This window comes from Elephantulus edwardii, unplaced genomic scaffold (assembly GCF_000299155.1).
Source record: "Elephantulus edwardii isolate Elephantulus edwardi_28Jun2011 unplaced genomic scaffold, EleEdw1.0 scaffold00029, whole genome shotgun sequence".
Lineage (NCBI taxonomy): Eukaryota > Metazoa > Chordata > Mammalia > Macroscelidea > Macroscelididae > Elephantulus > Elephantulus edwardii.
In genome coordinates, this window is record NW_006399779.1 from 7993635 (window position 1) to 8021258 (window position 27624).

At 38.9% G+C, this 27624-nt stretch overlaps 1 protein-coding gene across 1 annotated transcript in view; it reads right to left on the reverse strand.

Annotated features, from left to right (window-relative positions):
- Window positions 1-27624, reverse strand: part of MPPED2 (metallophosphoesterase domain containing 2) — a 242902-nt gene that overhangs the window by 142835 nt on the left and 72443 nt on the right. Inside the window, exon 2 of the mRNA XM_006883722.1 lies at window positions 24602-24783. Within this exon, the coding sequence (XP_006883784.1) occupies window positions 24602-24783 (182 nt within the window). The remainder of the gene's footprint in view (window positions 1-24601; window positions 24784-27624) is intronic.

Here is a 27624-nt window from a genome sequence, read left to right on the forward strand (position 1 = left end):
GCACTTAACAACAACAGTTTCAAAATTAGACACTTTGACTAAGGAAGACTAATCTTTTTAACTGTTATGCTTCACATACTCCTTTGTAAAAATGCTGTGCATAAAAATGGCATATATGAAAAAAAGGCAAAAGTTTAAAAGTGACAGTGAAAATTAAATGAAAAAAGAACATTAACCAACTATAACTAGTAAAGAGTGGAAATAAACAAAAATGTTTGGGTAAAATAAACTGAAGCAGAAGACAAATTGCAAGTTGCTATATACAGTTATGAAGGTTGCTGACAGTAAAACCAGCAGCCCTGAGGGACCTGTGTGCCACTGGACAAGCATGTACTCAGCTGGGCCAGCACTCCATGCGCTCAGGATACACTATTTTACTTGTATAAAAGCACCAAATGGAGAGCAGTGGGCCTGACCAAGTGTAACCTTTCTAAAAGCTAAAAAAATTAATGAACATTTTTAAATTACAAAATTTTAAATATGACACCATGCCCAGTTCCTCCCACAATGATAAAATAGAAAACCAACAAATTGTACAAACAAAACATGGGGTGGCTCTAACTTTAAGTTTTGAAATTGGATCCTCAAATTAGGTTAAATTACAAACACTTTATTAATTAACTAACTTCTCAGGAACCATTCTATTTACGACACCAGATGGTGATTTCAAGTGTCCCATTTGACTAACTTAGCAAAGTCAGGTGCACAAACAGAAGAATATCTAAGTTTGTAAGTTTTCAGTACCATCCCCTTCGTTATCAAAACTCATTTTGACTGCTTTTATCAGCACATTCTGTCTCAAATTCCAACATCTCACAATCAAACAAATGTAGTTCATTTCACATTAGTTACAAGTTTTTACTAATTTTTAGATTTAGTAGACATTTAGGGGACATTGTTTTGAGAGGGACCAAAGATATCAGCTAACTTTCTGACATAAATATATTTTCTGGTCTTCGTCACAACAATGTAAAAATTAGAAACAAAACAAACCTCACACTAGATTCCATGCTGCTGCCCATCTCTGGGATTCTGGAGCCCCACCCTTCCTGTACATCATAGAAGAATGTAGGATGCCCAGTAGCCTGCCCTTATCATGACCTGGGACATAACCTCACTGAATTCCAGCATCTCGAACTGTAGCTCAACAAGAGCTTTATTTCTGTTTACTAAGTGCATTGAGAAATCAAATGGGTCTGTAAAATTATACTCAGTAAGATGCTTTGTCAGTTAATAAATATCTCTTCTTGTAGCTCTTGTTCAGAAACATAGATTATCCCATTATTTTCCTTCACATTTTTTGAGGGAAAAAGAATATGATTTTTTTTTCTTTTTGGGTCATTGCTTAATCTTAAAAAGCATGGACATGATTCTAGACAGGACCCTAGAACAGCAATAAAAAAAAAAACACCTCCATAAAATCCAAAGCAACAAAAAACCTGTTATAAATGACTATGCAGGTGAAATGATAACATTTTCTGATTTTGGTCACTATCGTTGAGATTTTCATTTGGGATTTCTGATCGTTTGATTTTGTTTTGAGGTTTCTGATTTTGGTCACTATATATAGGGTGCTCTGGTGGCTTGGCAGTAAGGGGTTGCAGTGCCAGCTCAAGGTACACCATTCATATCTACCAGCTAGCTGCTCCATGGAAGAAAGATGGACAATCTCCATCCATGCAGCTTAATGCCTATAAAAAGCCTGTTGGAGGGTCAGCTGTGTGTTGAATTTTTATAACATCAATATGGATTGAGGCTCAATGTCAAGAAGACAGAGATTCTCACCACTGGACCAATTAGCAGCATAAGGATGGATGGTGACGAGACTGCGATTGTTCATAGCTTTAGTCTGCTTGGCTCCACAATCAACACTCTTGGCACCAGCAGTCAGGAAATTAAAAGATGCATTGTGATGGGAAAGTCTGCTGTTAGGGACCTCTCCAAAGTACTGAAGAGCAACAGTGTCTCTCTGGAGACTAAGGTGCATCTGATACAGGCCATGGCCTTTGCAATCACTTGTTATGCATAAGAGATTTGGACAATGACTAAGGAGGATAGAAGGAGAATTGATCCTTTGAGCTTTGGTGTTGGAGAAGAGTATTGAGAGTACCATGGACGGCTAAGAAAACAAACAGATTCATCCAGGAAAGGGTTAAACTGGGCTGCTCCTTGGAGGCAAGGATTCTGAGGCTTCATCTGACATACTTTGGTCATGTTTTAAAGAGAGACCGGTCCTTGGAGAAGGACATCATGCTTGGGAGAATGGAGGGCAGGTGCAGGAGGGGAAGGCCCTCTAGGAGATGGATTGATTCGGTGACTGGGGCAATCGGGATGAGTGTGTCAGAGACAGTGCGATTGGCACAGGACACAGAGCAGAGTTTAGGGCTGTTGCACCTAGGGTCGCTGAGTCGCAAATGACTCGACAGCACATAACAACAACAACAACATATAACATTAGCAACATAGGTGACCTAATGGTAAGAAACTGCACTGCCATTCCAAAGACTCATGGTTCAAATCCACCAGAAGCTCTGCCAGAGAAGGAGGGGCAATCTCCTCCTGTACCAGTCAGATTAAATTTGATGGTATATGTGCGCACACACACTCACACACATATCAGCAACACAGTTGATTTATGAGAGAGCTCTGGTGTAACAGTCCACAGAGAGTTATGCTACGAACCTAAAGGCTGTAGGTCTCTGGTGGTTCAAATCCACCAGCAGCTTCAGAAGAAAGAAAGGCAGTCTCTTTTCATCACAATTTACAGCCTCAGAGACCCAATGAGTCAGAATCAAGTCCAGGACATTGAGTTTGAATTTGTTTAGTTAGGTTATACAAATGAACCTCTGTTTTAGGACAAGATATGCTGAACTATTTAAGGTAGCAGGGTGTGATGTCTGCAATTTGTTTTCAAATGGTTGAGGAAAAGAAATTATAGATGCAATATATACACACACAGAAACACACATGTCTATCGAGGAGGATAAAGGACATGCTAGGAAAATATTAACAACTGGTGCATCTAGGTAAAGAAGATATTGAAGCTCAACGTATATACATGTACTTTTCTGTAAAACGTGAAGATCTTAATGCTGTGGATACATGAGTAATCGATGAGGGTCATCTGTAAGTGCTGCCCGCACAAACAATGGCCCAAGGCCTGTCCAGTCCTTCACGTTAGACTCCACTCCTCTCCTCTGCCGGGGCCAGCAGTCGGCCTGCCGGCAGGAATGGCCATACTACATTCCACAGACACCGTTATAATTAAGTCCTCGCCCCTTTCGTCTTCCTTCCACCACTCCAAGTGGCAATGCGCAGGGAGAGCTAATGATTTGCCGTGTTATCTCTGATGAGCACTATATTATTTGCATCATAATATTTTTATTTCTTCCCCCTGAACATAATGTCACATTGACAGCAAGGTCAGTTAAGTTACTGCAAGGGATTTTTAATGAAAACAATTATAAATTTAAAATAACTGTGTTTAAAGCATTTAACAGTCACCAGGGTCAAGTGATTACAGCAGTTACAAGACCCATGGGACATGTTCACACCAAAACAAAGTGAATAAATTACCTCAGCTGGCGCGTGTAATCACTAAGTGACCACAGGGGTCAGGTAGAGTGGAACCCGGAAGACTTTAACGCAAAACCAATAATGAAAATTTATCAGTCAAGTGGGGTGGGGGAAACGTCAAGAATTAGTAAGTCAAGTGATAGACTGGAAAAACTGACTCTTCATATAGCTTGAAGGGCCGAGAAAAAAGGCATTAAAAAAACTCAGGGGACAGCTGGAATACAGGTTCCTGGAAACAGCAAGCAGACAAGCTGGGGGAGGGGGAAAGTGGAAATAGAAATGATCACTGCAGTATCAGCAAGGTCAAGAGCACGCTCAAGGGGCCCTGCAGTGGAAGGGTAACCCTTTCTATCCAGACCTTGTGTCAGAGGGTGGAAATGAATCCAGAGGTCTCTGATACACTAGAGTAATCAAGGAGGCAAGGATTCTGAGGCTCCGTCTAACTTACTTTGGACATGTTGTGAGGAGAGACCGGTCCTTAGAGAGGGATATCATGCTTGGGAGGGTGGAGGGACGGCGCAGGAGAGGAAGGCCCTCTATGAGGTGGATTGATTCAGTGACTGGGATAATTGGGATGGGAGTGTCAGAGACAGTGCGATTGGCACAGGACAAAGCGGAGTTTAGGGCTGTTGTACATAGGGTCGCTATGAGTCGCAGGCGACTCGACGGCACATAACAACAACAACAACAATCAAGGATGGGATGAGATGCTAACAAATGATAATCTTTACAGTTCATTGTCACTGGACAACTTTCCAGGACTCCTCACAAACATCATCCTTACAACTGTGACTCTTCTGTGATTCCTCACATCCCAATGTAAAAGAGAAAAAAAGCGGCCTGATCCTGCACTATCTTCACAGTCATTGCTATACTGTAACCCACGGTAGCAAACATTGTTATCAACCATCTCATTACCGGTTGTCTTTTTTTGTTGATGCTCTTACTTGATCACGCATGATGTCTTAGCGACCAGTTGCTACTGAGGACATGTCCAAAGTACATTTCAGGCACCCTATAGCTACTGCTACTCACTGATGAGAATTAAGTGGCCAAAGCATTTTGAACAGATCATTTTGTTCATGGAAGCACAGCTACAATGAATGTGAGGGTAACCAAACATTTATTGAAGGGTCACTGTTTCCTAGGGATTCTCCTAAGCGCCTGCTTTCAAAATCCAAAAAGGAGACCAGAAGCACTCAAAGTACTGTGTGCTGGTGGCCTGAGCTTAGTCTGTGGAGGGGAAGAAAGGATGACTACCTACTGGGCAGGCTATGGCCAACTTCATAAGGAAAGTAACCACTGAATCAAATCATAAAGAATGAATGTGATTTTACAGAAGAAAGGGGGAAAAGAGTGGGAGACAAGGAGTGGTACCATCTGAGCAGATAGAAGTTACTCAGCAAAGGGGAGCTCTGGTGGCCTAGTGGCAAGAAGCTGCACTGCAATCCCAGAGGCACATGGTCCGAATCCACCAGATGCTCTGCCGGGGAAGGATAATCTCCTCCTGGACCAGTCAGATCTGATTTGACGGTACAGACACACACACACACACACACACTCACACACATAATAAAATTAAAAAAATTTAAATATAAAAGTTACTTAGCAGAACTTTTTTAACTGTGAATTTATAATTCTTTTTAAAATTTTATTTTATTGAGATTTTAATGAAAGTTTATAGCAGAAATTTTAAGTGCTTACTATACAAAAAGCAACTTGACAGAGCATAACAACAACAAAAACGATATACAAGATACTATGCTTTCAATCACAGGACCTTTTCTTGTTTGCTCCTCCACATCTTATATATTACAACAGGGTCTCACACACAGACGTTCTTGACATCCAAGGTACCATGCTTTCAACCATTTCAACAGCAGGAAGCAAGACAGGCAAAAATTGCTATTTTCAAGGAATTTGCTTCTATTCACCCAGTGCTCCTTCTTGAGTAATTCTTATATGTCAGCCACTATTATGTGTGTTTGGAAGCAGTAGTGGCATCCACTTCCTAAATAGCATGCCCTCCGGAAACCCTATGAACGCTGATAAATGTCAATAGTTGTAGAGGTGCTTCAAGCCTTTTGTTCATAGGGTTGCTATGAGTTGTGTCCGACTCAAAGGCAATCAACAACAACGTTATATGTATAGAATGAAGAGGAGTAAACAAGACAAGGTCAGCATGACAGTAACTAAGGAGACACCTCTGAAGACGTTACATCTGAGCAGAGACCTACACCTTGAGGAAACAGTAAGCACAAAGGTTCAAGGTGTGGAAACCACAGACCAGATAAGTGCTGTGGTTGGAGGAAAGGGTACAAGGGAGAGAATGGTAGAACTCATGTTCAGACTGGTCACACGAGGCGGAAGAGGGTGGAGGAAAGTGATCTAGACAGACAGGGCTGGACCAGCTCATGAAGGCTCTGAATGCCAAGAGAGACTTTAATTCACAGATAATTGATTCCTAAAATGCAGTCCAGAAAAATATTAGTCTGCTGGGATGACCCATCTCCTACATCTCCACTTCTTTACCTGTGAAAACGATACCATCAATCACCTCAGAGTGACATGACGACAAAATAAATAATGCATGCTAAGAGTTCCTAGGTGGCACCAGTGGTTTCCAGTCAGTTTCTAACCTTCCCAGCGGAGCTGCGCAATAAAGGCCTGACAATCTGCTTCCATTAAGAATACAGTTAAGAAAACCCTATGGAGCAGTTCAACTTCCAAACACAGAAGGTCATCGCGAGTTGAAATTGACTTAACAGCAACTGATAACAACAAGAAGGGTTGGGTAATAGTGAGCGTTCAGTACGTTTTAGCTGTTGTTGTTTTTATTATTATTATATTAGAGAAAAGTTGACCTACAAGTTGGACTCCAGTAGTCTCGTTATAAACATGCAAAAGTCTATCCATATGTGCCTATGGTTAGAAGAAGATGCTGAGGTTAAGGTTTATTGTTGTTACTGGCTTTATTCCAAGGCGTGAATCAAAAGCATACTAGGAGCCAGAAAAAGAATTCAACAGAAGAAATAATATTATTTGTGAGATATAGTCATTCAGTTGAGATAGCTCAATATGGAGGTGTGTGTCACCAATCTGTCATCTCTATCTCAATACCTAGTCTCTAGTTATATACAAAGATCTGGGGAAGAGAGAGATTAAAGACAAAAATCAATGCTTCATTCAGGCAGATGAAGGTCCCCAGTCCTGGGGCCTCTACTAACAAATCTCTTGTGCAAAACTGGACAAGACATTTGAAACTTCTGAGGCCTACCAACTGTCTAACTAGAAGAGGAGAAAAATAACACTGGCAGTCAGAGTGGGGATGTAAAATGCAGTCACTGTGTTTTCTTGTTCCGTCTCTGTCTGCATTATCTCCTGTAAAGCAGAACCTGGCCCTTAGAAGACACTCAGAATATATTCAAATAGTACAAAATACAAAGATTCTGCTTTAAGGTTTAGTATTATATAGTTTGAGGCCTCAGTTTTCCCTTGCGGACTAGGTGGTTTAGAAAAATTGAAGATTTTAAAAAATTTCTTTTCAAAGAGTTTCTTTTAATATGATATTGTTGTTATGTGCCATCAAGTCACCTTGTGACTCAGAGTGACCCTATGTACAAGAGCTCTGAAGCCTGCCCTATCCTGCGTCAGTCTCTCTGACTCTGACACACCTGCTCCTATTACCTCAGTTACTGTGTCAATCTAACTTATCTGGAGTCTTCCTCTCCTGTGCTGCCCCTCCATCATACCAAGCATGATGTCCTTCTCCAAGGGCACTCCTGCCCAAGTACCAAAAGTCTGTGAGAGCTTCAAAATCTTGCCTCCAAGGAGAAACTTGGTTTCACACTCTCCAAGGCAGACCTGTTTGTTATCTTGGCAGTCCATGTTATGTTCATTACTCTGCTCCAGCACCAAAGGCATCAATTTGTCTTTTGTCATCCTTAGTCAAGCTCTCTGATGCATAGCAAGTAATTGTGAAGATCATGGCCTGGATCAAACACACCTTAGTTTCGAGACTGACATCATTGCTCTTGAGCACTTTGGAGATGTCCCTGACAGCAGCTTTCTTCAGAGCAATTAACCTTTTTATTTCCTGCAGCTGGTGTTTTGGGGTTTTTTATTGTGATGCAATTTATATCAGGAAATACAAAACAACAACAACAACAAAATAAAAAAATAAACTACCCTCTTAATCATACAAAAACAATAAAAAGCATGTAACCAAAAACATGTTAGATAAATAAGAAAGATATTTCTCTAACTTCTTCTGGTGAACTGATACAGTAATGATTATATGTTTTTTTCAGGGCTTTGAACCAGTTCTATCTGGTTCAATTACAGGCAACACTGGAAAACTGGAACAAAGCTGAACTTCTGAAGTATGAATGAACTGAGAGACAATCTGAAGGGGAAAATTATGAGTGACATACTGTTGTAAAGTTAATATCTCTTTTAGAAAACAAGGGTAACAGGTACATGGAATAGCAACCAAATCTCTTGACAAGGCAGAGTTGGAAATGATGCCCAACTCAAAGATAGTAATTGATTGTGCTTCTGTGAATTGTGATCTCTCTTCACAGTGCTGACAATATGCTAATCTCTCGGATCAGGCTCCTGAAATAACTCACCGCACCTTTTCCAAGTCTCCCAATTTAAGGCTTAGACTCAATTTTCCCTGTTCTAGTAATCACCCCACTTCACCCAAATTTCCAAAGTCCAGGTCTGTTCATCTGTTCATCTGATTTTGCTTCGATAGCTATGGCTATCAAAGCAGCTGAAACTGGTTGTAACAAATGGGAAATAGTTCAGAAAAGGAAAATGGGGGAGGGGGGAAGCCTTAGAATTAAAGGCTACAACAGTTGAGATGACATTCAGTGAATGCCTTTAGCGTTCACCCAAGTTCTGGTGTTGGCTGGCAATGTGACCCCCATCTGTCCTTCCACCTTTCTGCATCCTCCAGTCATCCATCAGTAAGACAGGGATAATGTGGTCTGCCTATCTCAACCTCCCTGGAACATTATAAGCATTAATGACCTAATCTACTCAAGGGTATTTTGAATCCTTTGGAGGAAAGATGTCATATAAATTAGAGGTATTATAATTAATGTAATTTAAGAAAATGGCTGGCCATAACACTGAGAATTAGGTTCACGTGGATCACAAAAGACCCAGCCATCATGTCCTCAGGTCACTAATGATCATTTCTAATGGAACACAATCTAATCTTTACTTATTTGAGCACATTCAACTACTCTGTGCTGGGGTTCATTCCCACCCCCCTCCAAGTACTTAACTTAATCATATACCCAAATTGAACTATATTTTAAAGTTAGTCTTGTCCTTATTAGGAGAAGATTTATATATGATTTAGACCCAGAAGTAATTAACTCTAGGAAAACAGAGTTTTCAAAGAAAAGAAAGAGAAATGGCAAATAAGCATGAATCTACCATTACTAGGACTAAAAACTACTCTATCCACTATTATGACAAAAGATTCCTCAGGGCACAGTTTTTAAGTGTTGGCTGCTACTCAAAAGGTCATCTGTTCAAACCCCCGCCACTGTGAAAAAAAAAAAAAAATCTCAGTACTACCATGGCAATCTTCCTCAATAAAAAATTGTTGTTGTTGTGTGTCAATGAGTCAGATCTGACCCTCCAGAAGGTTTTCAGAGACAGTAATTCTCACGGAAGGAGATGGTCTATCCTTTGAACTGTGTGCCTTTGGGATTGCAGCAGTTTCTTACCACTAGGCCACCCGAACTCCCTGATTAGCGTCATGGAAACCTTATGGGGAAGATAGACTTTGTCTCAAGAAAATAGTTAGAACTGGCTTGATGGCAACAAGTTTTACACATAATAGTTAAGAAAAACCTGATATTTGTAGTCACATGGCAGAACATATAGACAACTCAAACAATTTCTGAAATCCTAAAAATTACACAGTAATTTTTAAAAGAAAATCTAATTCTCTAAGTTCTAACTTTAAGAGAGTAAATGAGAAAACAAATTATGAATTAAAAAAACTGAAAAGCATAGCATTATCAGATACCATTTTTTTTTTTTTGCGAGCCAGCTGAAAATTAAGACATTCCTGGAGTATTAAACTCTGAACATTAAGAACCAGGGGATTTGAAGCTCTAATGAACTCAAGTAGATTCACCTGAGAAAGTCTGGGAACAGTCAGCTTGTTACCCTTTTAAAGGCTACATCTCTTTACCACTGTATTAAAAATGACTATGAATGGTCACAAAGTTATATGACTACAGACATTCATGCTCACATCAGTTTTTAAACTAATTTTTGGAAATTTATATGGCCCTTACTCTAAAGCAATCACCATTATATCTCATCACTGTTTTTATTCAAAACGGTATATCCCAACTAATCCAGTCACCTTACTCACAAGACCCAATACTTTTTGGTTGTTTAAAAAAAAAAATTAGAAGTCCCAATTGTGCAAATTATGTTTGACAAATAATGTTACAAGAAGATAAAAGAAGAGCGAAAACTACAAACCACCTTGTTTCCTATCTGAATATGCTACATGATACAAAGCAAAACTTGTTGGGCAGGCATGGTGATTGGAAGAGGGAACAGTGAATGAGTCTGATTAGACAGGCAACAAGAGAGAGATGACAGAAACAGAGAAGGTTGAAAAAGAGGAGGCCTGGAACCCTGGTACCCTGGTGTGCAGGGCTCTGAGGTTAATTAGAATCTAAAGGTTAGTCTGTGTTAGGCCAAGCATGTCAGACCATGTTTGGTCTGGTGCTTGCAGTGGAGATAGCACAACTTTTCTGCACACTAGGAAGGTTCATGGTGCTCCCTTTCTCTGTACCACGGGAAGAGGGGACCACCAGAGACCCAAGGGGCACTGTGATACAAGAGAATATACAACCACCTGCCCTGAAATTCTCCCCTCCAACTCGTCATAATCTCCCTCATCTTCTTGGAGAGTTAAGGGACTGGAAGAAATCATGGCATGCTTCAAAAAATTAGTGACTGCAGACAACATGCACTGACCGTTTGCTGTCTGTACCCTTGAAGTTAGGTACTATGAACATTAAGAATTCTATTTACAGAGGAATAAACTGAAGATCACAGAATTAAACAAGATGTAAGCACAAACTTATTCAACCTGCATGCTCTTAATCTGATACCAGGCTATCTTTGTCTTTTTAAAAAATAAATTTTTATTTTATATTGGCTTGCTTATAAAGTTCGTATACATTGTTTTTCACACCAGATCTTTCTCATTTCCTACACCCTCCCACTATTCATCAAGTTGTGAGATACTATGCTTACTCACCTGCTCATCCTCACCCCTCTGCTTCCACCCTCTGCCCTTGGATCCTCATGCTAATTTTACTAGTTACCTTTCTATTTCTACAGTAATAGTCTTATACAGTATTTTCCTTATAGTACTGAGCTAGTTCACTTACCATGCTACCTTTTTATACATCAACACATGCACACACACACACACCCACACCCACACACACACACATACATATAGCAATTGCAGTAATGTTTATTTATGAATGATAGAATTTACTTCATTTTTTTAAGCATAATTTCCTTTTTTTCCCAACATACAATGAGCAAGTAGTCACTATTGGGAAGAAGAGTTTATAGTCATTTTTTAAAAAGCCTTTGAAGTGTGAAGATTTGCTGCCACTGAAGATATTGAGAATATGTGACACAAATACCAAATACTTTGAGAATATAAAAAAGAAATTGAAATTTTATGGAAAGAAATTTAACAGTACACAAAAAATGGGAGGGGGGTCCCAACCTTATCTTTGGAAGCAACAATTCACTTTCAAGAACACATCCTATTAAATTAAGTAAGGATTTTGCAAAGAAATAGCAATAAAGATGTTAATCACAAACCAGTGCACAGAATGAGAAAAGAATGTAAAACCAGCTTAAGTGTTTAGAATGAGAAATCTGGCTAAATAAATGAGAGTAAATTCATATGACAGAATGTTATATATCACAGAAGGCTGTAAATTTACATGTTAAATTTTAAACGTTATATAATAATATCTATAGCTCTATTACTCTTCAAAAATAATTGTTTAAAAAAGCTCTGTAACTCAGATTGCTCAGCAATATGAGAAAAATGTCTAAAAACTATACCTCAAAGAGTCATTTCCATGAATACAGGATTATAGCAGAAAATATCTTTCCTAATTTGTCCACTTCCAAATATTGGTATTTTTATAAAGTATGTGTATTTATTTATAGTGAAAATATTCCTTTTGGGAAAATGTATTATTGCCTAATTTACTAATGGAAAAGCTATTCATAGCACATCACACTCCCTCATTCATTGTCAGCAAGTTTTCAGAACCTGTGAATTACACGGCAGGAGATTGCCCATCTTTCTCTCTTGAAGCAGCTGGTGGCTTCGAACCACCTGCCTTTGAGTTGGCAACACTATTTCCTATCTACTAGGCCACTAGTGCTCCTTATAAAGGCGAGGGCTCAGGGGGCTGAGGGCTCAGAGGTCCAAGGGGATGAAAGAATTAGGAAAGATCTAGTGGGGATCTGAAAAGACAGGGTAATAATGGGTATAGATCAATGATGATTAACTTTATAAAACACAGTGTACGGGAATGATCTGATCGTGTGAAACACAATGTATATCAATGAAACACAATGAGTACAAATTTTGTATGCAACCAATATACAATTAAAAGAGAGAGAAGATAATTATGCTGTTAAATATTTATTTTGGTTTTTTACTGAATGCATGTAAGTGTATCTCTACCAATAGAAAATACTGTATGGTGGTAATTGCTAAGAGTGATTATTTTGGGCCTTGAGGACGTTTGGGTTTTTTTTCCTCTCCATTAATCTCTAAATTATCAGGAAGGAACATTTATTATGTAGATTACATATGTGAAACAAATGACTGAAGCTATACAAGTTTTCCTAAAAACCAGTGCCAGAACTTGGGGCCAATAGCAGACTCATTGGTAAAAAGAATATAGTTGTTCAGTATGATTATTTCGTAAGGGTCAAATTGATTTGTCTGTCTACAATCTTAGAAGTTTGTTACAGTCACACTCTGTTATGCCGAGGGCTAACACACCGCTCTGGCAAACATGAATAGTTTTCATCTTGTTATTTTCCTAGAACCATTTTTCTTTGTTGTTTTCCCTTTTAGATTTGGTGATATTGAAGCTCAGAGCTATTAAATGACAACCGAGACCAAAGAAAAGTCATAATTAGAAGTTTATGGTATTAGTGTGGTATGGAAAGGGATATTTGACTGGGTGGATTGTTACATATAAACTTTCAGTTGAAAGAACAGACCACCCAAGAGCTCTGTCCTTCTAATTATAATGCAAAAAACAAAGCAAAACAAGACAGAAAAACCTGCAGTATTTCTGCTGAGCAAGTAGGACTTGTTAACAATGGTCAACTGGATGTTATGAATTCCCAGAGCATAAAATGTAGAGAGATGAAAATGATAATGAAAGGAAAGGGTAAAATAAACCACAGAGAAAGGAAAAGAGTGCAAGAAAACAGAAAGTGAAGAATAAGACACTATGTAGGCATTGCATTTTGCACTGTTGGTCCAAAAGGACTGACTGAATGTCTAGTGTCTTCACAGTTCACCCAGCCTCTGAACGAGAAATTACTCTTTGAATCACTTCTATGCCTCAGTATGTGCCAGACCTTGTAACACAGAACTGATAACATGTAGAACACTCCTTATCTACACACTGCCATCTACTATAGGAGAGAGAATAGAAAACAAATGCATAACAACCATGAGAAAGGCTACACAGGTGTCTCACCAAAACCTTCCAGGAACCATTCATCTAAAGAGAGTGTCAGTGATGGTCGCATAGTGGATGTCATATCTGAGACGGGTCATGGAGGATGATTCCTCCAAGAGGAGGACATTCCAGAAAGAGAACAGGGTTTGCCAAAGAAAGTATGAAAAGGCAGGCTGCACCTGCATAATAGGCAGAAATTTGGTGTGAGTGTTAACTGAAGGTTAGAAATCAGAAAACAGACCTGCAGTTATGTGTCAGAGTAGATTTAACAGCACACAACAATAGCAGTGCCCATCAGGAGTCTGCAGGGAGTGCAAATGGTCAATATTCTGCTTAGCTGTTAACAGAAAGGTTGGGGGGTTCTGCTTCACCCAGAGGATCCTCAGAAAGTCCTGGTCTTCCACTTGTAAAAACATCAGCAATTCCAAATCTTACAGAGAACCTTTCTCCTCTAAAACACGCGAGCTCATCATGAGTCAGCATCCACTTGATGACAACTGGTTTCTCCTACTACTCTGTGTGACATTCACGGGCATATATGCCAAAAGAATGCTACCAAAAACATTCTGAAGAGAGAGGACAGCAGAGACGAGATGAATGAAGAGACTGGAATATGACAGAGGTAAACTGAAGAAGAATAAAGAATGAAGAAAGATCAAATAAGGTCCAATGATTCATCAAATGTATCTTCAGAGAAACTGGTACAAGACACTGTGGTGATTACAGTTTACTAAAATGCTTTTAAAACATCATGTTTTAATAAATAGGTAGCTTGTAGTTGACAAACTGATTTTTTATTGTAGCTAAGACATGAATAACATAAGAAGTGCCATTTTATTTAACTAATGGCATCAATCATATGTATAACTTCATTCAACCATCACCACTATTTATTTTCAAACTTTTCATCACCCAGACAGAAACTCTATATCCATTAAACATTAACACCCCATTCATCCCGTCCATTATCAGTATCCTGGGAAAAAGGACTTTTGACAAACAAACATTTTTGTCGGGACAATAATGAAAATGTTAAAGTTGTTGAGATTCACAAGAGCATCTTGGTGACATACCTGTTGTTGTTGTTTTGTGTTATCAAGTCAGAACCAACACATATCTAATCCCCCAGTGGGTTTTCAGAGACAGTAAATTCCACAGAAGGAGAATGCCCATCTCTCTCCTATAGAGCAGCTGGTGGATTTGAACAGTGTCTCCCTACACACCTGTAGGATACCTAAACTAAAATATAAATGAGACTATATTATTGTTACTAGGTGCACATGAGTCAGTTACAACCCATAGTGAGCCTATGAAAAACAAATCCAAACCGTGCCCTATCCTGTTCCATCCTCATGACGGCAGGCCCATGGCTGTGGTCACTGTGTCAATCATTGCAGCTCCTACGAGTTGTTCTCCCTGTCGGTGACTCTCTGTTTTTGCACAGCATGGTATCTTTCTAAGGACTGACTCCTTTTGACAACACGACCAAAGATGTGAGATGAAGTACCACCCTTCTTACCTCTAAGGGGCTGCTGGGTTGCACTTCCTCCACGAAAGGTTTGTTCCTTTTTTGGCAGTCCATGATACTTTTCACCAACATTAAAATTCAAAGGCATCAATTCTTCCTAATGCATTGTCCAATTTTTTAAATTGGTTTTAATTAATACCTTTTTATAACATTAATTACAACTGGGTAATGCCACTCTCAACTTTCAGATGCACAGTAAGAAAATGAAAATACCCTGGATTGAATCAGGCTCATCTTAGTCTTTTAACTGACATCCTTTTCCTTTAGGACTTTAAAGAGATCTTTGAGAGTTAATTTTCTCAATGCAATGCATCTTTCAAAATGTTGTAAAAAGAAATTCTTGACAACTTAAATCTTTTCTCCATGTGTCGGGATGTCACCTATTGGTCCACAGGTGAGGATTTTTGTTTTCTTGATGTTGAGATGTAATCCATACTGAAAACTTTGTCTTTGTTCTTCTGCATTAAGTGCTTTTAATTTGCTCACTTTGTGCTAAGCAAGGTTATGTCATCTATATTATGCATATTGTTGAGTTTTCCTCCAATCCTCATGCCACATTCTTCTCATATAGTCCTGCTTTTTAAATTATTTGCTTACTATATGGATCAAATAGGTGTGCAGAAAGGATCCAACCCTGATGCACACTTTCCCTAATTTTAAACCACACTGTATTCTTTTATTCTGTTCTGACAACTGCTTCTTTGTATATGTACAGGTTTCACACGAGCACAATTAAGTGTTATGGGATTCCAGTTCTTCTCAATGTTAGCCATAGTTTGTTGTGATCCACATAATCAAATGCCTTTGAATAGTCAATAAAACTCAAACAAACATCTTTCTGGTATTCTCTAATTTCAGTCAAAATCTATCTGGCATCAGCAATGATGTCCCTGGTCCCAGAGCCTCTTGAATTTCTGACAATTCTCTACCAATGCATTGCTCCAGTCAATTTTTAAATAACCTTCAGCAAGATTTTACTTACATGTGATATTAATTACATGGCTCAGCAATTTCTGCACTCTGTTGTATCACTTTATTTGGAATGAGAACAAATATAAATCCTTTCTTGTTAGTTGTCCAGGTAAATGTCTTCCAAATTTCTTGGACTAGACTAATGGGTACGTCCAGGGCTGCATCTGTTTGGTGAAAACTCAATCAATATGCTAAAAATTCATGGTGTCTTCTTTTTTGCCAATATTTTCAGTATAGCTTTGATTTCTACTCTCATTATCACCAATTCTTAATCATGTGCTCCTTCTGGAAATGTTTCAGTGTCAACTATTTCTTGTTGGTACAGTTATTCTGTAAATTCCTTTTACCTTCTTTCGATGCTTTCCCTGTCATTCAATCTTTTGCTTAGAGAAACGCTTCAGGATTACAACTCCAGGCTTGACTTCATTCTTCAGTTCTTTTAGTTTGAGACCTTAACAAAATGAAACTACATGATTCAATTATTAGCTCAAAGAGTGTTTTTTATGAAGGATTTCTCAGTGTCTCACTCTCACAATTTTGTAGTTCTTGGCAATAAGAAGCCCCTTGACTCACACAACATTGTGCAGTGTGTTAAATGTTCACTCTAAAATGGTTCGTTTTATGTTATATGACCTTCATCTTTATCTCAAATCTTTAAAGACATCACTTTCATTTTGGACTCTAGTCTGTTTCTCTTGAAAACAACCTTCTGAGCAGAAGCTTGGTGGAAGGCAGAGCAGGCAGCTCACAGAGATGGAGAATGGGACATCACGTCAATCAGATTAGCCTGAGACAAAGCACAGAGATTCCAAGGGCTGCCTCAGACAGAAATGGGATTTAAGAGTCATTCCCTGGCCGATGGCAAAAATTCCAAAAAGACCATTAGGGTACTAAGCATACTGTTCATTTTTAACTCAAGTGTCTGTAAGCCGGAAATACCTCTCCTTTTAAGGCAAGATTTCCCATTTCTGTCAGTGGCTACTCATTTCAAGGTATACCTGGAGCAATGAATGCTAATACCTTAACGTAATTTAGATTATCTCTGTTTATGTGATTGACTATGTCTTTAGTGTTCTTCACAGGTATTTAACTCATCACCAGATAAATTTTAGGGAGTTCTGGTGGCCTAGTGGTAAGCTGTACTGCAATTTCAAAGGCATGTGCAATCTCCTCTCATGTGGTTTACTGCCTCTAAAAACCCACTGGAGGGTCAGTTATGGTTGGTTCTTACTAGACAGCACACAACACACAAATTCACACAAGAAGTAAATTTCAAAGCTCCACATGTTTCACAATTATTTTAGTTTGTTGAGATTCATCATCATTGAAATTGTCCACAGCAAATGAGAATTTTGCTGATTTCTCATTGGCCAATTTATATACAAAGGCCTATGCTAGGAAGCAGCTGTAGCATGAATTTTAGAAGACAGCTACCTGGCCAACTGATTGGAAAACATCCATATTTGTTCCCATTTCCAAGACAGATGATACAACAGAATGCGGAAACTATCAACCCATATTTCATGCAAGCAAAACATTGTTGAGGATCATCCAAAAACTGTTAAAACAGTACATTGACAAAGAAGTACTAGAAGTTCAATCTGAGTTTACAAGCAGGCATGACACCAGGGATATTCTTGTTAATGTTAGCCCGATCTTGGCTGAAAGCAGAGAATATAAGAAGAATGTGTTTGTGTTCTACTGACTATGCAAAATTCCTAAAGCTCAGTTTACATATGAGTAAAAATGAGAATAGTAACTTCAAGATATTGGGAGAATGGCACAAAAGACATGTGTAATGAGGATAGGAGTAAAAGTGACTAGACTCTAGCACTAATAATCAAAGTAGGTCAGCTTTCGTCACTCCATGGCCAAGTTTAAATTCTAGCATGGCCATTAACTATTTGACCGATCCAAGGCAGTTTATTCAGTCTCCACAGTCTCACTGTCTTCTGTTGGAGAGTGGATTCAGTGAGCTCCATGGTCTCTTTAGCATTTAACCTTCTGGTCAGTTAGCATAATTGTAAAGAAGGTACCTTATTTTCCATTTCTAACCTGTAGCTCTTGATATTCCAACTTCCATTATGAATCCCTCTTTAAAGTTCCAATCCCTTCTGCTGTTTTAGTGGTATAATAGAGTCAGTTTAGACTTATAGGAACTCCATCTACATTGGAACAAAATACTGTCTAGCCTGGTGTCGTCTCAACACTTGTTGCTGTGTTCTTATCAATCTATCTTGATGAAGGTCTTCCTACTTTTGGCTGATTGTCTAACTTATCAGGCATAAGGCCGTTCTCCAGAATGTTATCCCTCCTGATAGCATGTTCAAAGCACAAGAAATGAACTTTCATCATTTCTGCTTCCAGAGAGCAATTTGGCTATACTTATTCTAAGACAGGTCTCTTTATTCTTCTGGTATTACATGATATCTTCAATATTCTTCACCAATCCAGGATCTCAAGAATGTCAAGGCATCAATTCTTCTTCAGTCTTCTTTATTCACTGTCTACTATTTACATGAAAATATGTGGCTTAGGTAAGCTGTACCTTACTCCTCAAAGTGATAGCTTTGCTTTTAAACATTTTAAAGAAGTCTTTTGTAGCAGATTTTCCCAGCACACTGCCTCATTTGATCTCTTGGCTAATATTTCCATAAGCATTGCTTGTAGTACCGAATAAAACACAATTCTTGACAAGTTCAGTCTTTTCTTCATTTATCGTGAAGTTGCTTGTTACTCCAGTTGTGAGGATTTGTGTTTTCTTCATAGCGAAAGCTGATATCTTTGCTTTTCATCAATAAGTAAGGCTGTATCACCTGCATATTGCAAGTTGTTAATCAAACACCTTTCATCTTTCTACGCCACATTCTTCTCCATATAGCATAGCTTTTCAGAGTATTTGGTAAGCATACAAACTGATTAAGTAAAAGAACAGAATTCTGAACCACATTTTCTCTGATTTTAAATCACATGTTCTTTCTAAGCCTTATTCTATTCCAGTTGAGCATAATTAAGTGAAATAAGCTATGAGCTACATAGTCAAATGGCTTGGCACAGTAAATAATGCAGGAGACTCTCTATCAATCTCTGCTTTCAGTGAAGACCCATCTGGCATCAGAATGATAAATCTTATTTCACATCCTACTCTTCCAAACCAGCTAAAAAATTCTAGCATGTCCCAGTGGATATACTACTAAAACCACTTTTTCATTATCTTCAGCAAAATTTGAATGGGATATTAATGCTTCTAAAAATAATTTCAATTGTGCAGCCCCAACTTTCTTAGAAATAGACACAGACATTAATTTCTTCTAGTCAGTTTGCTTGCTAAGTCATTTAATATTATGCCCTTATAATACTTCAATATTGAAACTCTAGATTTGACATTTTCTTGTGTTCTTTCAGCTTGAGAAATACCAAGCATGTGTTCCCCTATGGTTTTCTAGCTCCAGATTTCAGTATATGCCACCTGAATTTATAGGACGCTCAAGAATAGGGTCAGACACATTGAATCTAATCACTGAAGACTAGATGAGTTGTGAGATGATATCAAATAGATCATATGTGATGAAAATAAAAGGTCATTAAAAAGACAGCAAAGAAAGAAAAAAAATAAAAATAAATGCCTGAAGAAACTGTGAAACTTGCTCTTAAATACAGAGTAGCTAAAACAAAAGGGAAAAATGGTGAAGTTAAAGAGCTGAGCAGATTTCAAAGGTGATTGAGAAGAAAACATTATAATGGAATGAGCAGTCATTTCTAGTTTCTGCTTTTGGATTTAACCCTGCTGACACAGATGTCTCCCCATACCCTAGTTGTTGAAGGTTTTCTGGAGGTCAGGAGTTGTACTTTATCACAATTCCATCCTCACAACAACTATGTTGTTGTTATATGCCATCAAGTCACCTGCAACTCATAGCAACCCATGCACACAACAACCATAGACAATCATTATTATTAATACTATATATGAGGAAGTCAAGGTAGAGAAAGAAACTACAATGCAATCCTGAAGACACATGGTTCGAATCCACCACCTAGCTGCTAGTGAGATAAAAAAGATGGACAATTTCCTCCCGTGCAATGAAATTGTCTCTGAAAACTGGCTGAAGGGTCAGCTATGGATCAATTACTACTTGATGGTACACAAGAAGAAAAACATCAAAAGCAGAGAGTGCAAAGGTGGGTCTTCCTAGCTGCACTACTAATTATATACTGGACTACTGTTAGAGTCCTTGGTTGTACCTAGTTTGAGATCTATCTTCTTATGATTCTGCACTGGGCTAGCTTATCTCATAAATCACCTGTATTGATATCATTGTGTGTTACATCTGCCAGGTGACATATGCACATATTAACCAGAGTCCATCATCTCTGAAGCAACTGGGCACTCATCATGGGAATCTCTCTCAGGCCTTCCAGCTGGTAGGTCAGTTAGAGGTTCAAGGCCAGCAGGCCTTACATACATCTTTCAAAGAACAGCACATGGGCAAACAGCTCTTCAACTGCCACAGGAAGCTGCTGGGGAATATGGCATTACTTCTAACTCAAGTTTAAAAATCTGTATGTTTCCCAGTTGCCACAAATTGCCCATAATAATCATAGAATGATGGTGAAAACTAATTCATGTTTGACGGTCACTTGGCCCTGATTTACTTCTTGTGTTAAATCTGGACTAGTTATGTAGTCCCTCTGAGCTTCTTATCTGAGTACAGATAAGTTAACTCATTTGAGTTTCAGGTTCTCATGTGTAAAATGGATGTTTTAGGGGCAGAGGGAGACACAGACTGAAGCAGAAGCAAAAAATTAGCTAGTGAAAGAGTAAAAGAGATTGTGGGATGCTCATAATCAGGGCTGCCTAGACTTGAATAAACAAAACGAAACCAGCTGCAAAGAGTCGGTTCTGACGCACAGCCATCTCCTCTTATGTCAGAGCAGAACTGTGCTCCACAGGGCTCACAATGGCTCACTTTTCAGACGTCAACAGTCAGGCTTTTCTTCCAAGGCTTCCTTCTCTGGGTTGGTTCTAACATTCAACCTTTATTGGCTGACAGCAGAGTGCTTTAACCTTTGTACCACCCAGGGACACAAATAGAAAGGTGGGGATCAGTTGGAAGCTCACTACATTGGATGCAGGAACCCTGGTGGCACAAATAAGTGCTGAGCTGCTAACCAAGACGTCTGCAAGTAGAACACACAGTCATTGACTCCCAGGGAGAAAGATGTGCAGACGGTTTCACCAAAGATCCTATAATTCTACTCTGTCCCGCAGAACCACTAGGCTTCAACTGGCTCAAAGGAGATGGATTTGGTTTGGCCCTGTAAGTACCGACCCAAATACCTGAGACTCAGCTTGGTGAGTTGGATGTCCTATTATGGTAAAAGCCCTAGATGGATCGGACCTGTCAGTCTACTCTGCTGAGCCACACACTGGGAGTTCCTGCCGGAAAGCAGACCCTCACCCTTTTCAGGTGAGAGGTTTCTCATGAAGCCAAGTAGCAGGATATAATCATGCACCATCTCTCACCCTCTGAGCACTGAAAGGTTGCCTGGGTAACCAGAGCTATTCAGGGCCTTCTCAATGGGATTCTGACTTCCTCACCCAGACCCCACGGGCTCCCTTTGGCCTCACATTCTGCACCCCCTGTGGAGACTTCTGCTTTCTGCCTCGTAGGATCAGAGAGGCAAAGGAAACTAGAAGGAACTGATCACTGATCGTGAGACTGGCCCTTAGCATTTTATTTCCTTATCATTTTATTTCCTTAGTTACGGCACATTTCCATTTATGGAGTGCTTTCCCTTATAAAAATCTCCCAGTGTTTACTTCTTATCTACTAAATAATGCTTCTGACCCCTTCTTGTTCCTATCCTTTAAATATCTGTAGATGGTTCATTCACCACATTCCTCATTCGGTTATTAATGGCCCACAAAAGCTCACTAGCAGCAATCATTTACTGATTAATCTACACAACAATCCAGAAAGACAGGTAGTATTAATCCTTAGTGCTGCAGAGGGAAACCAAGGGGGAATGAGAGGTTAACACTGTTGCTCAGCCTCCGTGGCCAGGCAAGACTGTAACTAGGATCCATCCTGACTTACATTTCCGTAACTTAGCACATGCAATCTCTTTACAAATCAGCATTATCCGTGCAGCTCAAGTATTTCTAGGGTGAGATTCTATTATCACAAAATTATTTAAAATGATCAAATTTTCCCCCAAATCATCCTGTCTGCTCATAGTTCACACATTAAAATTGCTAAAGTTCCTCTCATTGCATAGAAACTTGTAATAAACTGCATATAAAGCTTCACTGCCATTTTTATAGAGGTAAGAAAATAGAAATGAAATTAAAACAATCATAAACCACCTAACACTGCTAGCCTCAAAGCAAAAAAAGTCAGAGCCACAGCTGTCGAGTGGAACGTGATTCATAGCTGACCCTCCAGCAGGTTTTCAAGAGTCAACTGCATGGGAAGAGAATGTTCATCTCTCTCCCACAGAGTGGCTGGTGGATTCGAACTGCCAGAGAGGGGTGGCCTTTGAGGTGCCAGCACAGTTCTCTGAAGACTAAGCTACTGGATCTACATATGTATCCACTAGACTCTAGGTAGGGAGCTCTGGTGGCCTAGTGGCAAGAAACTGGGCTACAATCCTGAAGGCACACAGTTCAAGGCCTCTATCTGCTCCACAGAAAAGGAGGGACAATCTCCTCCCATATGATTAACTGCCTCTGAAAATCCACCAGAGGGTCAGCTCTGGGTCGGTTCCGACTCGATGGTACACAACAATACTCTAGGAAAGTCACTTCTCTGTAATTCCAATATATCTGTAAAAATGAAATAATTCTTGAAAGCTAAGATACTTTGCTTTTTAAATGACACAACTAAATACCTACTAAAATAACACAAAAGTCGTAAAGCTCCAATACCCAGTGGTGCTATGATCTTGGTAGCATTGATACATTCATTCATTGCTAATAAAGTATATTACTGCAATCCCCTTAGAAAGCAAGACAGCAATATGTAGCAAGAACTACTAAAGATTCTATATCCTCTGACTTAGTACACTAATTCACAGATAGTTTATTCTGAGAAGCCAATGGACACCAAAAGAAATAGACACACACAAATGTACATCTCAGTACTAGTTATCCGAATAAAAGCTATAACCATCCAGAGATATCTTAATGGCACAACAAACAATATGAATGTGATGCTTAAATTTTTTGAAATGTAAAACATATATAGGTAAAAAAAATAAAAAAAAAAATAAAAAAAAAACAAAAAAAAAACATATATAGGTAATTCCCAATTTACAGTATTAGTTATAGCAAAATTCACTTATAACCAGATGTGGTTGGTTTGTTTGTTTTTGGTGTGTCATATTGCTGGTAATATCTACTACATATAATGTTAGTGTATGTAATTTGCTGATGTTGTCATTCTCATATGTTCACTTGCAGATGTAAATATATATATTTAAAAGAGATACTCAACACCAGAATCCATTTTATGACATTCATCAGAATAGAAACAGATCATATATTGAGGACAACCTGTTTAAAAAAAAAAATCCCACAAAAGCATTTAAGAAATTTATCAGTACTATTACGTGAAATAAGAACAAAAGATTAAATATGTGCTGTGACACTAACTATATATAAAATAGGAACAAACATGCAGTTACACATGAAAAAGCAAACCTGTCATCCTAGTGAAGATTATTATTTATTTTTAAAACAGTATTTTAACTGCTTCCCATGAAAACATTAAAGCATATACTAAATATTTAATCATTTTTTTAAATTTTTCTTAAATCCACCTTTAGTTTGATGGAACAAGTAAATGTAAAATTTCTAGTTCAATGTCCTGAGTAATTTTTTGTGTCTGACATATTAGTTACAATATTAGACATGAAGAGTATTTTCTACTTTTCGCTTTATGTCTTTAGAATCTCAGAATCCTTGCACTTCTTTCAATTGACTAAGAGAATTCTTAAAAGCATCTGCCTTGTCACCATGCTGGGAATAACTTATGACTGCTTTGTAATGCCAATTTTTGGCAACTGCCTGACCCACATCCAACATCATGCTCTAACTCTAACTTGTGGATGTGTAAAAACAATCAGGAATTGGCCATTATGCATGTCACAGTGTAGAGGGCAGTTTTATATTCCAAGTGTGGGGAATATTACAGAAGCACACCCTTTTCAGGGGTCTTGCACACCCTCCAATTCACTGAGGAAAGTCCCTCAGAGTTGGCAGCTCCCAGCCTGCCCTGTACCCCAGCACCGCCTCTGGGGATAAGGATGTTTGCGTCTTCCTTCATCTCCCACAAATGATCTCTTACTAGTAGTTCATTTGCACATCTTTGCTTAGACTATCTGGGAAAGATTGCAGAGCCAATGAATTAAAAATATGATTCTAGGTCTCACGTGTGCCAGCGAATTCCCTCATTAAAGCAGAATGAGTGAGATGAGATTGGTTTCAAAGCTTTCCATCCCTTTGCCCCAGAGCCGCCGAGGCCAGGCACTGAAAGATGCACAGTAAAATTAAATATCTAAAAATTCATCTTTAATTAACAGAATTGGATTAAAGCTAGACACCACCGCATATCATACGAGAAATGGCTGAGCCGGCTTCCAAGGGTTCTAATTCAATTAGGACACAGTGAGTGACACTTGGACGGGAAAGGTTAATTGGGGGCGCCGGAACGCAATCATTCCTTACCTAACCAGTCATTAAACTTCTTAACCTCTGAGGGCAGTCCCAGCTCGGTGAAATCGCCTGTGTGGAGAAGGATGTCCCCATAAGGCATCTGGATACCATCTGTTCTGGAGTGTGTGTCTGAGATGCAGACAAACCGCGTGTGGCCCGCTGGTTTTGGAGTGTCATATGGGATGGGGTCGACCCTAAAGTAGACATAACAGATCCCATAACAGTTAAACATATTAGAACCCTCACAATTGTCATCTCATATACACATCCACTATTATCAGTGATCATACCCAGACAAATCAATGCAAAGGTAGAGATAACAAGGGAAATGCTTGGGTGGGGGGAAAACCAGCATTGCCCATCTCCAAGGCCACAGATGCTAATTTTAAAATCTTACTTACCTGCTAGGAAAAGCAAAACCAAAGACTATCTTACATAGAGAGACAGAAATCGCCTAGAAAACTGATAGAGTGATTAATGGTGAAGTTTAGAGATATCGAACCCCAACTGGGGAAGTAAAATTATGCTATTTTGCCTCTCATCATGTTCCAATTGATCCTGCTACTCATTAGGAAACGGATAACTAATTTATTCCTTCTTAAACATGCATAACTTAAGCAATGAACTAATTTGGAGAAGTTAGCATATGCCCTGCCAATTGAGATGTAGAGAGACATGACACTTATATTTAATTTCCTTTTCCCAACCATTCAGCACCTGGATCTGCTAATTTGTGCTGGGAGACCCACAAATTAAATTGGGGGGAGGGAAGGTGTTCCAAAACAACAAGACTTTTTAAAAAAAGATAGATGTTAGAACTTTGTCAAGCTCAGTATTTACCATAATGAATTATCTGCAGTTCCTGGTATACCTTAGGTTACCAGGAATGTTCCCATGCCTTGGGCAAAGATTGTATTCAGTGGGTCTAGTAAGCCTTTTAATGGTACATCTCTATCTACATATACATTAATATATGTATCATTTTAGAGACCTAAGCTCTGTAGAATTACACTAGGGCATACGAATCAAAAGGCAAAATGATCCACCCGAAGCACAGAAAATGAAACAGAACATTCTTATTTAATTGAGTGTAACAAAGTGTACTAAATAAACTTGGTAAAGAAATGCAAATCTGACTCTTCAAGCATACAGTTTTAATTATTTAAGGGCTTGTAGCAGAGTTAAGGATGCTTTAACTATATTAACTCTCCACTGACAGCTCCCTCTAATTTCTCGGTAGAAATGTACACTTATTTTGGATTAAGAGTGGGGAGGAAAACAAAGCAGTTATAAATGCAAAGAGAAGGTCACAAGAGAGGCAAATATGCAATGTGGAGAGTAGAGTGTGAAACATTAAATAAGGAACAATATTTCATAGAACAACTCCACCCTTGATAGTTAAAATGCCGCACAGAACACACTGAAATCCCAACACACCATTCCTTGTGCATGCTGCTTCGACAGCCTTTGTTTAAATGATCTTTCTTTCTTTCTTTTTATAAGAAACAATGAGTTTTATATCTGGCCATTTTAGAGGAATAAAGTCGTTACCACACAACCTAGATAGTCTCATGTCCCTGCCCCCAGGGGCTAATCCTTCTATTTTATCTCAGTCAGAAGAGACAGAAAAGGGGGGGGGGGAAGAATGAAAGGACAAGAGAGGGAGGAACTTTGAACCACTTATCACAGCAAGTCTAATTGGAAGCTCAAAAAGAAAGTTTAGCTTCTGCATAAAATTAATGGACTTTCCCTGCAAAGGTTAGAAATGAACAATGTTGTTGCTACTGAATTCCATGTCATGTGGATCTGGACAGCCTCGTTCCAATGTTGTTTTTAAGAGATTTCCTTTCCATTATTAAAATTCTATTAAACTCAAGTGTTTCTGGCTCCAAACTAACATACTATTTCCAAAAGGAGAGACCTCAGAGAATAGGTGACAATCTCCTGTTGTGGCTCCTGGGTCTCTCCTAAAAGGCATGGACTCCTACAGCAAGTGTTAGAATACCCACTAGCAATACGGGACCAAGTGCAATTGTACGTATCATTATATGTATCACCACCTGAAAGAAAACAGTCAGCCACTGGACTTGTAAATGCATGGCTAAATCTCAGTATAACATGTTATGTGTGACTGTGTGTGTGTGTGTGTGTGTGTGTGTGTGTACACAATATTATATATAACAAATATATGCTGCTGCTGTTGTTGTTAGGTGCTGTTAAGTCAACTACGACTCATAGTGACCCTAATGAAAAACCAGTTGAAACCTTGATCTATCCTGTGCCATCATCGCAGTCTCCAATATGCTCAAGCCCATTACTGTATGTCAATCCATGTCACTGAAGGCTTTCTTCTCTTTCCCAAAAACGTTTATGTTGTTGTAGTTGTTGTTATGTACCATTGAGTTGGGACCGACTCATAGCTGATCCTCCAGCAGGTTTTCAGAGGCAGTAAATAGCACAGGACTTGACTGCCCATCTTTCTCCTGCAGAACAGCTGGTGGATTCAAACCTCGTGCCTTTGGGTTGACAATTTCTTACCACTAGGCCACCAGTGCTCCCTCGTAAAGTAAATGGTCAGTCAAAAAAGGAAGGTCTTCAATGAGATGGAGCGACACAGAGGTTGTAACAACTGGCTTAAACAGAGCAGTGATTACGAGGGTGGTGCAGGACTGGGTAACATTCTGTTGTACGCAGATTAGCTATGAGTCAAAATCAATTCAACGACATCTAACAACACATGTATATAGGCTTTTCCGCTTTCATCCTGGTAATACTAAATGCCCACTCTCATCTAGATTATTTCAATTCACAGCAGTCCTATAGCTCAAAGTTTGAACTATCCCGTTGGGCTTCTGAGGCTGTAAATCTTCATGGGAGCAAACTTATTTTTCTTTCTCAGAGTGACTGGTAGATTCAAACCACTATGTTTCACCAACACTTAATCTACTGTACCACCAAAGATGCCATGGAAATGTATAAACAGAATATTTCTCCCGTCCTAGAATACAATTAAGTAAGACAGCTACTGCAATTAA